We start from the raw sequence: 11,049 nt of genomic DNA, 5'->3' as shown, positions 1-11,049 counted from the left end.
ATTTTCTTATCTGACAGCTCGTTTTCTTAATTCCATCATTTATTAAAATAAAAATGCTAGCTTTCTAGAATCTTAATTACCTTACACCAAGAATCGGGATCATATTTTTCAAATCATACTTTTTTTCCTTTACGACCTTAATCCCAACTAGTTTGGGGTCGACCGGTAAACTAAGAATATTTATACGACAGTGGCTACCACTCTTCGCGACCGCATAGGACGTGTACGTTCGGTGATGGGGAATTTAACTCGAGGCCTTCAGATTGCGAGTCGAACGCCCTAACCACAAGGTTCTTCAAATTGTATAATAGAAGAAAAACAACAACAACAAAAAAAACTGGAAATTGTTATTTTTTTAGAAATATAGTTTAAAATGCCAATATAAGATTTAGTGAATTCTATTAAAAATAAAGTGAAGGAGGATTGTTTAATCTTCGAGCACTCCAGATTAGTAATCATTTCTTCGGAAATAATTATTTTTAAATCTGAATAATTGCCAGGAAAACAAATTAAAAATAAAGAAGTAAACTTTGAAATTGTAAGCTGGTTTCTGTTTATAATAAGTTTTAATAAAATACTACATCAAAATATTAAGTACTATAAAATATCCATAAAATAGAAAATATAGTAATGCTTTTTTCTTTTTAGAATGTAATCATATATAAAGGATTAGTTCAACTCCCTGTACTCTCTAGTATAAAGTTATGTAGTTTCCAGTAGTTAAACCAATTTTATGATCACTACCACCAAGTGGTTGTTTTTGTGATACTGCATTTCATTGAGAAAACAAAAATATAACGTGTGATAACACTGGTATATCGTGCATGTGATAGAGATATACCAGCGTTGAACTTTCATTAAAACAAGATAAAATGGCATCATCTCGTAAAATTAAGGTTTGTTTCGCTTTTAAAATTATACATTTCATTTTGATATATATACTATATCATATATTTATGTTACTATATAGTATATAGTAAGAATAAACTTCTAATTTCTAATTAAAATTTCTATTTCAAATTCAACTTTCAACTATTGCTACTACTAATACTGATACTAATAGACTAGCGATTTATAATTATAACATTTATATTGTATTGGAGTGAAAAATACATCACCGTGCTATCCTAATTTTCAGTCAAGTTTATATGTATGGATATTTAGAGGTTTTCGATGTAAAAGCGTAATGGTAATAAATTATTATATGTTACCTGTAGTTGTAGTTCAAACATTTTCTGATTTAGCAAGATGTGTAAAAGCTTGATAATAATTATTACATTTTATAGGATCGTTATGTGTGATTTTTCCCAGTGCAACATAATGAACAACATATTTGTTAGTCTTACTGTTTGAATACATCGTCTTATGAGACCTGTTATCATTATTTTTTGTAGATTTCTTCAACAAATACAGTTTAAATTAGTAAGTGTTTTCCTTATATTTAACTTCCAAGAAATGTAACAAGGGGCCATTTTGTAGGCTATCCTTTTTTTTTTTTACCAGTACTACCCTACTTCAAGCAACATAAAGAAATGCTTTTCCATAACTAATCCTTATTTCAAAAATCCTCATCCAATCTCCTTCAATGTCATAGCTTTTACCATACCTCAAGTCAAATTCTCCAATGAGCTATGTTACAAAAGTAACATTCAGTCTTGAGTTAAATGGTTAAACTCCTGTAAAGTGCTGGTCTCTACTACAACCATTGGTAGCTCATTCCATATGCCAATTACCATTTAAAACAACCTCAATTGGATTATAGCATGTCACTTCCAAATCTTAAAGTTGTATCCTCTTGTGTTTGGAATACAGCACAAAGAAGTCATGGCCTTTATCCTATGAATACCCCAGATAATCTTGTAAGCTTTAATAAGATCACCTCTTATCTTATTTCAAGAGAAAGTAATTTAACATATTTTGACCTATCCCAGTAAGGTAATCCTTACATTTCCAGAATTATCTAAGTAACCCTATTCTGAACCCTTTACGATAAATAAATAATTAGTATTGATGCATCATTTTTTTTTCATGTTTAATGGTATGAGTGGTAGGACTAGGGGTCATACATTTGAGGTTTTACAGGATACAAGTTGTCTGCAAATTAAGGAATTTTATTTTTTCTCAGGATGGTCAGCCTTTGGAATGGATTGTTTTCAAATATGGTAGATGTAACAGGATTTGGAGATTCCAAGAAAAGGCTTGATGAGTACTTCAGTAGTTAAGGCTGGATACAGGCTGATGGGTGTTTGATGAAATGAATGGGACATCCACAAGGGGCTCCTTGTTGTCCCTCAAATTCTATGTTATACTGTCCAAACCTTTCACTACAACTGATGTTTCCCGTAGTTATTGAATTATTATTCTTATTAGTAACAGCCCTATTCTCTGTATAAAATTTCCAATTAACTTAATCTGTTTGATCAGGTGACCTATAATAGCCACCAGTTAAAAAACTGCTACCTTTGAAACATGATTGTAACCTGTATATTGCAAATTCAACATCTTGACTGCTGTTTGTGACACATTTAATCTCAATAAGTTGCATTTCATCCATTATGTAAATACCCCTCCCTTAAAAAAGCCTATGACTATTAATAACTTATAACCTTTAATTTCAAAATAGTTCTTATTATCAGATTTCTCCAAATCATACCAAATAACAGGGATTTCCATTACATCATAGTTCCCATTTCAAATTGAACCTTGATACTTCTAATTTTGTTCCTAGTATTCTTAACATTAGAATAATTGCAACTAAGTTTAGCTTTGAACCTTCTATGTTTATCTTTAAATCTGGAAGGCTTATCTTTAGACTATTATTTAACTTGTTATGCTTCAAGTCTTCTATTTCCAAACTCCTCATTAATATAGCTATCCTATCAATTTTTTTTACTCCCAAGCTCCTTCACTGATGAATATCAAGAGCTTTCCTTAAAATTCTACTACTTGCTACAGTGAGGGCCATCTCAACCATATACTTCACTGTTACCCTGAAAAACTGTCCAATGGGTCCAACCAGCCCACTGTTGCTCTATGTATATCTCTGATAATTTGCATTCATAAGCCTTGGTTCCTACTAAGTTATTTATTTCCATACCTAACCATAGATAGAGCACTTCTGAAAGGAACACGCATCTATTTCTGATTTTACACCTCTGATGAAGTCTATTATACTCAAGAAGATTGACAGATTTACAGTTTTCATCATAGTTCCTTCCCACATGCACCAAAAAGACAATGCTCCTTGTTGCCAACAGTTAAACTGCCAATAAGCCTGCGACTGATCTCCATATCGGCTGCTGTTACTGTACTGTACAAAAGTTTCCAAGCCAAACAAAAATGATTAAATGAAATGCTGAAATAACTTCACTGAGTTTCGATAAAAATTAAACTCACAACCTACAAGCTAGACATTTCTATTTAATTTGGCCAGGGAGAGATTTGACTTTACTTCGATAAAACTTGTAGGTTGTGAGTTTAATCTAGACATTTCTATTTAGTTTGGCCAGGGAGAAATTTGACTTTACTTGATGAGTGCGTGGCTTTGAGTAGTGTAAAATGCGAGGCTAGGCTAGATTGGACGACTGTGATGACTAATCTGGATGATTTTCCACGCAGACAAATCTTCACAATGGAAAATTTAATCAGTAATCTGTATATCTGCATTCAAAACCCAAAAGCTATTTCTTATAACAAACACATTTTCTATGGATGCGTGATACAGTCGTACATGATGTTGTGAGAGTTTAGTAGAAATCTATTAAAAGTTTGTGACAATTTTTCTGAGAACAATCTTCACAGTAGGTATGTCCATAGAAACTATAACAGATACTGAAAGATCATCAATGTTATTTGTACTGCAGTCATGTTAAGTCGCAATGCTCCAAATGCACGGGAGTATCAGAATCATCAAAACGTAATGTTTTTTAATACAAGAAAGTAAATTCAAGTGAAAAACCTTGATACCATTTGAAGATGATAAAATAATGTGCCACTTTTATTATGTAACTTCTATGATTATTGATGACTTATAAAATAATACTGATAAATTTATTATGCATACAATTATCGAATGATAACGCATGCTACTAATAGTGTTCATGTCATTCATGATCAATTCTTTTATCTAGATGTCTTGGTAATCCAGAAGAAATTCATTACAAATGCATTCAAGTTAACAAGGTTTCACTTTTATTAAGTTACATGGAGTCTGAAGTATTGAATTTTTAAGTCAGATAGTTTGTAGAGTTTTGGGCTATCAAATCTTTTGTTCTTGATAATTTAATAAGAAATAATTATGTTACTGATTTCTTGTTCCATAAAAATTGATAAGAGATATACCATACATTGTGTTGAATGTGAGACATTAGCAGGTAAGTGAAATCATTGGTCTAGTACAGGAATAGAAGTAATGAAATAAAATTGCATTCACGGGAAAGCTATCAGGAAGATTACATTCCCTCGTGTAAAATTGTATTGAATTATTTTTTTATTTAATTAATGCAATATATTCACATTCATTAGTCTTAACTAAAGGAATATGGATGAACTATGAATTCCCGATCAGGAAAGCCAACTAAAGTGATGAAATCCCTCAAAAAAAAGCTAAATTCCTCAGGAATGTGGAAATATAATATTTTGATCCCTGTAGTATCTAGTATGAATGTAGGCCTATCAGTAAACATTACTGAAACTTGTAGAACTTGTAGTCAAAGAAATAAAATGCTTTCATTTTATCATTAAGTGAAGTGGATTTCATCATTTGTGTGTGTGTTGTTTTTTTTTTACAGAATAATGTAAAATAATGGAATCAGTTACAGCAATAGTTATCCTCTTCAGTAAAAAAAAATTCCTGTTATAATCTATATTGCAAGTATTTCTAATTTCTCTGTTTGGCAGCTTAAAAATGTAATTTCTCAACATCTTCGATTCTAACATCCTTTTATTTTTTAATATACTTAAAGTCTGAACTGTTAATTTTAACATTTTTTACCAACTGTTTCTCATATGTAAAGTTACGTTGAGAGAAAAAAAAAAGATGGATTTTCTTTATCCGTGGACACATCTTTGCGAATCTGGAATACTTTGTTTATAATCTTAACTTTTTTACACTTAGTACAACAAGTGACTGTCATTGTAAGAGACACCAGGTGTGAATTTTATGCAGGCTTGATACAAATACAGTATAGGAATAAAGAAATATGATAAAAGATAAGTAGAGTGTAACTGTGGATGTTGAATACCAGTAAATATCTTCAGTTTGAGTAGGTAGAATACTGTATAGATAACAAAGACAAAAAGTTAGTTATAAAACATGTATGTTTATTAAATTACAAAAATATCACAGACAAAGTGATAAGATAAGTGGAAACAATTTCACGAGTTGGGAGTTCCAACGTAAATAAATCTGTAGATAGTTACTAGTTTCGATTTGTTTGTCAGTACTGTGTGCACATCTTTTAAAAACATTGGAACGTGTTTGTTTAGTTTGAGGTGATTTCTTTCTTTCAGGTAGGGATTGTTAGTGGCTCGGGATTGGATGATCCAGATATTCTTCAAGACAGACAAGAAAAGTTTGTAGAAACCCCATATGGAAAGGTTATTTTCTTTGTTATCTTGGGTATCTTGTAAGGTATTTTGTATTTATGTGTACGTATATATACAGGGTGTCTGAAAGGTCTGGAACAATAAGCGATTTGCAGCTTTTCTTAATTTCGGATATGTGACTGATTATGGCGCTGTCAAAGCATGAGAAGGTCGAGTTAATTCTGCTGTTAATCCAAACTTGTTTTGAATTACAAGGGCAACATTTGGAACACACACTGTAAAATCCATTGAAGTGCCTATGGTTCCAAAACTTTTCAGACACCTTGTGTGTATATACTTTTAAGGCATGTTTCTGGTTTTTTGATACAAAATTGTCATTAGGATGAATATATTTTAAACTACTATCGGTAATTCTGCATACTGGCATTATGTTCAGTTCTAGTTTCTTACTGTAGGGAAGATAGGAAGATGTTACTGTGATTGAAAGGGTTCAGTTCTGGTTTTTTACTGTAGGGAAGATAGGAAGATGTTATTGTGATTGAAATGGTTCAGTTCTGGTTTTTTACTGTAGGGAAGATAGGAAGATGTTACTGTGATTGAAAGGGTTCAGTTCTGGTTTCTTACTGTAGGGAATATAGGAAGATGTTACTGTGATTGAAAGGGTTCAGTTCTGGTTTTTACTGTAGGGAAGATAGGAAGATGTTATTGTGATTGAAACAGTTCAGTTCTGGTTTCATACTGTAGGGAATATAGGAAGATGTTACTGTGACTGAAAGGGTTTAGTTCTGGTTTTTTACTGAAGGGAAGATAGGAAGATGTTACTGTGATTGAAAGGGTTCAGTTCTGGTTTCTTACTGTAGAGAAGATAGGAAGATGTTACTGTGATTGAAAGGGTTCAGTTCTGGTTTCTTACTGTAGAGAAGATAGGAAGATGTTACTGTGATTGAAAGGGTTCAGTTCTGGTTTTTTACTGTAGGAAGATAGGAAGATGTTACTGTGATTGAAAGGGTTCAGTTCTGGTTTCTTACTGTAGAGAAGATAGGAGGATGTTATTGTGATTGAAAGGGTTCAGTTCTTGTTTCTTACTGTAGCGAAGATAGGAAGATGTTATTGTGATTGAAAGGGTTCAGTTCTGGTTTTTTACATTCTCATCCACTTGTGCCACATGAACTGTGAACTACTTGAATATTCTGGATTGATGAAATCAGTGAAACGGATTGCAAGATATAAACAAGCAACTTTATGTACATTTTTTTTATTCTGTAAGATATATTCCATGAGTCCATTTTCAAGGTTAAGTTCATTTTGTCTGTAAATATTTTACAGCCTTCTGATGCTCTTGTCACAGGGAAGATATGTGGAGTAGAGACTGTATTAGTTGCAAGGTAAGATTTTTTCTTAAGAATTATTGGATTAAAAGAATAAAAATTAGCAGCTTTTTACAAGTAGTGAAAGCCATGATTTTCTTCTTTACGTTTACTAGAGCTGGGCAATTTAATCAATTCAATTTATTACCTATGAGCAATGATTACATTGATTAGTGTCACATAAACTACTCGATTAAACGAATTAATCAAAACTAGTATTCCTGATTAGTACTGGTTTCAGTTATTTTAACACTAAATTAATTTAAATTCTGATCAACTAATCAAAATTGATGTTTTTGATTATACCAACAATTGATTAATTGAAATATTGCCACCAAACTTACTCACCCCAAAAAGGATGGAGACATATTTAATGATAACTGTCGTGGAAAATAAGATGAATGTAGATGTGTTTAACCCTTTCTCTGCGTGCAGGTTAAAGAGCACACCATGACCTTTGAAGAGTTATTTTCAAAATTTTATCTAATAACTTTACTTATGTCAGTGGAATTGACATCAACTCGTAGATTACAATTGAAATTTTAATATTTTTAATGTTTTAGTTTTTTAATTTAAAAGAAAATATAAAGAAAAAATGCTAAATATCAATTTTTTGTTTGTCACACAGCACCTCCTATTGTCTTATTGCTTAGTTTATATTTTATTATGCCTGCCATACAATGTGTAAAGTGGTTAAATAATTAGAAACTTGAATTTGAGATACAGACAAGCTAGAATATAAAATAAGAACCACCCACCTAGAGCTACAACTTAGTCATCAGAAATTATGACTTTAACTTAGTCCTCACACTTTAAGTTTTGGTAAAATTATGACTTTCTCCTTCAAGCTATTTACAAATGACTGTCAGGTTAACATACACAGGAAACAGATCTCTCTCGCTTGGTAGTAAACACTTAGTCAAAAGAAGTAGGTGGGACTAGACAATAGGTTTCAAAAGAATAGAGTAGTGGGAGGAGCCAAACTACTAGATTGGCTAAATATATTGACATCTCAGCAAATCAAAGGAATATACAAGATTTTTTAGAGTCAAATATAACTTGTTTAGAAACCCAGATAAATTACAGGAGACTTGTGTGCACGAATATAGTAAGTTGATAGTTACTTAGTTTTATAAGATGTATATTTGAAGCCTACAAAAATTGATATCTCTCTACTCGGAAGAATAAATGAGGTTTACGGTGAGGCTTAGTATGTATGATGCATGATCACAAAATCTCAAACACTGCAAGTACTCAAATTCTTTGTTTTTTGAAGTATGTTTTATTCATTCTTCTATGTTTTCATAAGAATAACTAAAATTTAAGCATTTATGAATAAATAATATTTATTGGTTGATGAATAAGATTGCTGAAAGGAAAATAGGATTTTATAACCATGTGCACAAATAATATATTTCCGTGTTTATATGGTATACCTCTAAAATCCAAACGTTCCAGAAGGATGACCAATACTCAAACATTTGCAATGTTTATTGATTGGCTCTGAACCACATAATAAACGTTTTCACAGATTCAAAGTGCAATCTTATTACTCTGGGGAATTCTTGTTGTAAACACTGTAGGAGACATAAGCTGATAAATTCCTCATTGTGTTCTCAGAGCAGGGGTCAAATCAGCTTATTCCTATGTGCGTACTTTGTTGCTTTCTACAGTATTGTATTACGGTGTCATGTAAACATGTCAAGCAGTTATTTGTTGCTTTATTTTCAGCGGATTTCTACTTCAGTTGATGAAAGTAAAATAAACACAGAAAATAAATGTGAAATGTTTAGCACTTCAAACTCACAAGAGAAGTACTTTGAAACCAATAATAAAGAAAACTGGTACAACTGCTCATTTTATTTCTGATTTTACAACTTTTCATTATACTTTGATGATTTGTCTACTGACTGAAGAATCAAATATATTGATAGGGTAGAGATAATAACGGATAAAATATAAAGTTTTACTGAAAAAAGTTTTATATTTATTCAGGAGGTGTGAAGGTTACACAAATGTAATTTGAGATTTTTGAGACAAAGAAAAGTATTTTTAATCTTAATTTAAAGTTCACTTTGCACTCGAACATGTAAAAAAAAATTGATTTATTCACGGGCAAATCTTTTGTAAAAATACTTCATTAAAAAACTGATTTTTTGTGTACAAATAACATGTAATGTCTACTAAAAGTGTGTCAAATTTTGTGAAGGTACACGTACTGCATTAAATGTTTTAGTATGGGAACTATAACAATTACAAAGTGGTTACAAGGTCAGTCAATTTGACTGACCCTGTGTTGATAGAGTTAGTGATAATTGTCGAGGAGAACAAGAAGGACGTAGATGTGTTTAGTGATAAATGGTGTTGAGAACAAGAAGAACGTAGATGTGTTTAGTGAGAAATGGTGTTGAGAACAAGAAGGACGTAGATGTGTTTAGTGATAGATGGTGTTGAGAACAAGAAGGACGTAGATGTGTTTAATGATAAATGTTGTAGGGAAGAAAAAAATGTCTGAAACACAGGTGTGCATTTGGCTGTGATGAAAAGGATGAACAGAGTTGTGGGATTTGTTCCATAGAAATTTAAAACCTTTGGATAAGATGGTGATTGTACCCTTGTATAAGAATTGATAGAGACTTCATTTTGTTTAGTTTGGTTCTTTAAATTACATAAATGCATTGGCATATTGGAAAGACTACAGAGACAGGCTATTAGAATGATACTTGTGGTTAAAAGGAAGTTTTGAGACACATTTTCTGAGGAATTTAGAAAAACTTGGCTTATTTTGAATTTCTAAATTTGTTAATCTACTTGGCTGAACTGTCTTTCGAGGGTCTGTTTTAGTGGTGATTAAGAACCCCAGTAATAGAAATAATAAGTTTAACTGTTGTAAGCTCAAATCCATATTTTTACCCCTGAAATAGTGACTTCTCAATACTCTTACCCATGAAATAGTGACTTCTCAATACTCTTACCCCTGAAATAGTAACTTCTCAATACTCTTACCCCTGAAATAGTGACTTCTCAATACTCTTACCCCTGAAATAGTGACTTCTCAATACTCTTGCCCCTGAAATAGTGACTTCTCATTTAAGATTGTAAGTGTTTTAGTGGCTTGCAAAATGTGTTTTTTGGTTTTGTGAATGCGTTAGGTATCAACTTATGCAAGAAACAACAGAAGAGGAATGAAAGACATCACAAAAACAAGAATTACTAGAATGAGTTTTTGATTGATTAACATAAAAAGAAAACATTCAATAAAATTTGAAAATTACAAATACCGAAAGCTGACAAAGCTTTACAAACAATTGGGTCTAATGCTTGTAATATAACTCACATTAACTGCGTATTGTTTTTTATCTTTCTCATAATTTGTCCATTGTGGATTCAAAATAATCTTTTCTCAAGAATAAAGAATGATGAGGGTCTTTTGACGCATGTGCTAAGTTTGTGAAGATTTGGTTTACATGCTTGATGAGCTTGCAGTGTTATGACTGACAATAAACAAGTTACAACCACAAGCAAGCTGTAGAGTTTTAAGCTTTTTTTTTTCTGAACCATATTTTAAAATTATTTTCTCTTGTTTTTTTTTAAGATTTGTTAGTTTTTGAGATGAAATATCTAAACTCTGATGGTGTATATGTGATGATAATTTATCTGTACTAAAAAAACAAAAAAAAAATCTTTAATTTAGATCTTAAAGGTGATTGTTTGTAGTGAGTATATTTGGTTTCTTTAATTCTTTTATTTTTCAAGTTATGTGTAGGGAAAGTAAAATAATCTCACAACTGTTAAAAAAAAACACATAATGCGTAAAGTTGGGAGAGGAGGCTTAACTGTAGAACAGATGGAATCCACGTGGACCTCAGTGGCTTTCAACATACATATTTATAAACTGTTTTTTCACCAAATTTCTTGTGGGTTTGTGGCGTTTTTCATTATGCGTCCTTTATAACATAAAAACCGCACAAAGAAATTAACAAAAATATCATCAATATTGCAGTTACTCCCATTACTAGTAGGATCCCCCATGTATTTTGTTACGCCCATTACTAGTAGGATCTCCCATGTATTTTGTTACTCCCATTACTAGTAGGATCTCCCATGTATTTTGTTACTCCCATTACTAGTAGGA

General features: G+C 31.6%; 1 protein-coding gene across 1 annotated transcript in view; it reads left to right on the top strand.

Moving 5' to 3' along the window:
• The first annotated feature begins 727 nt into the window (after positions 1 to 727).
• LOC106472800 (S-methyl-5'-thioadenosine phosphorylase-like) overlaps positions 728 to 11,049 on the top strand; it is a 21,341-nt gene continuing 11,019 nt past the window's right edge. The window contains exons 1-3 of the mRNA XM_013933464.2: positions 728 to 896; positions 5,512 to 5,598; positions 6,874 to 6,932. Of these exons, the coding sequence (XP_013788918.1) occupies positions 873 to 896; positions 5,512 to 5,598; positions 6,874 to 6,932 (170 nt within the window). The 5' untranslated portion in view covers positions 728 to 872. The remainder of the gene's footprint in view (positions 897 to 5,511; positions 5,599 to 6,873; positions 6,933 to 11,049) is intronic.

Source organism: Limulus polyphemus, unplaced genomic scaffold (assembly GCF_000517525.1).
Source record: "Limulus polyphemus unplaced genomic scaffold, Limulus_polyphemus-2.1.2 Scaffold5621, whole genome shotgun sequence".
NCBI lineage: Eukaryota > Metazoa > Arthropoda > Merostomata > Xiphosura > Limulidae > Limulus > Limulus polyphemus.
The sequence above is the reverse complement of the archived record's forward strand: the minus strand, read 5'-3'. Positions and strand labels throughout refer to the sequence as shown.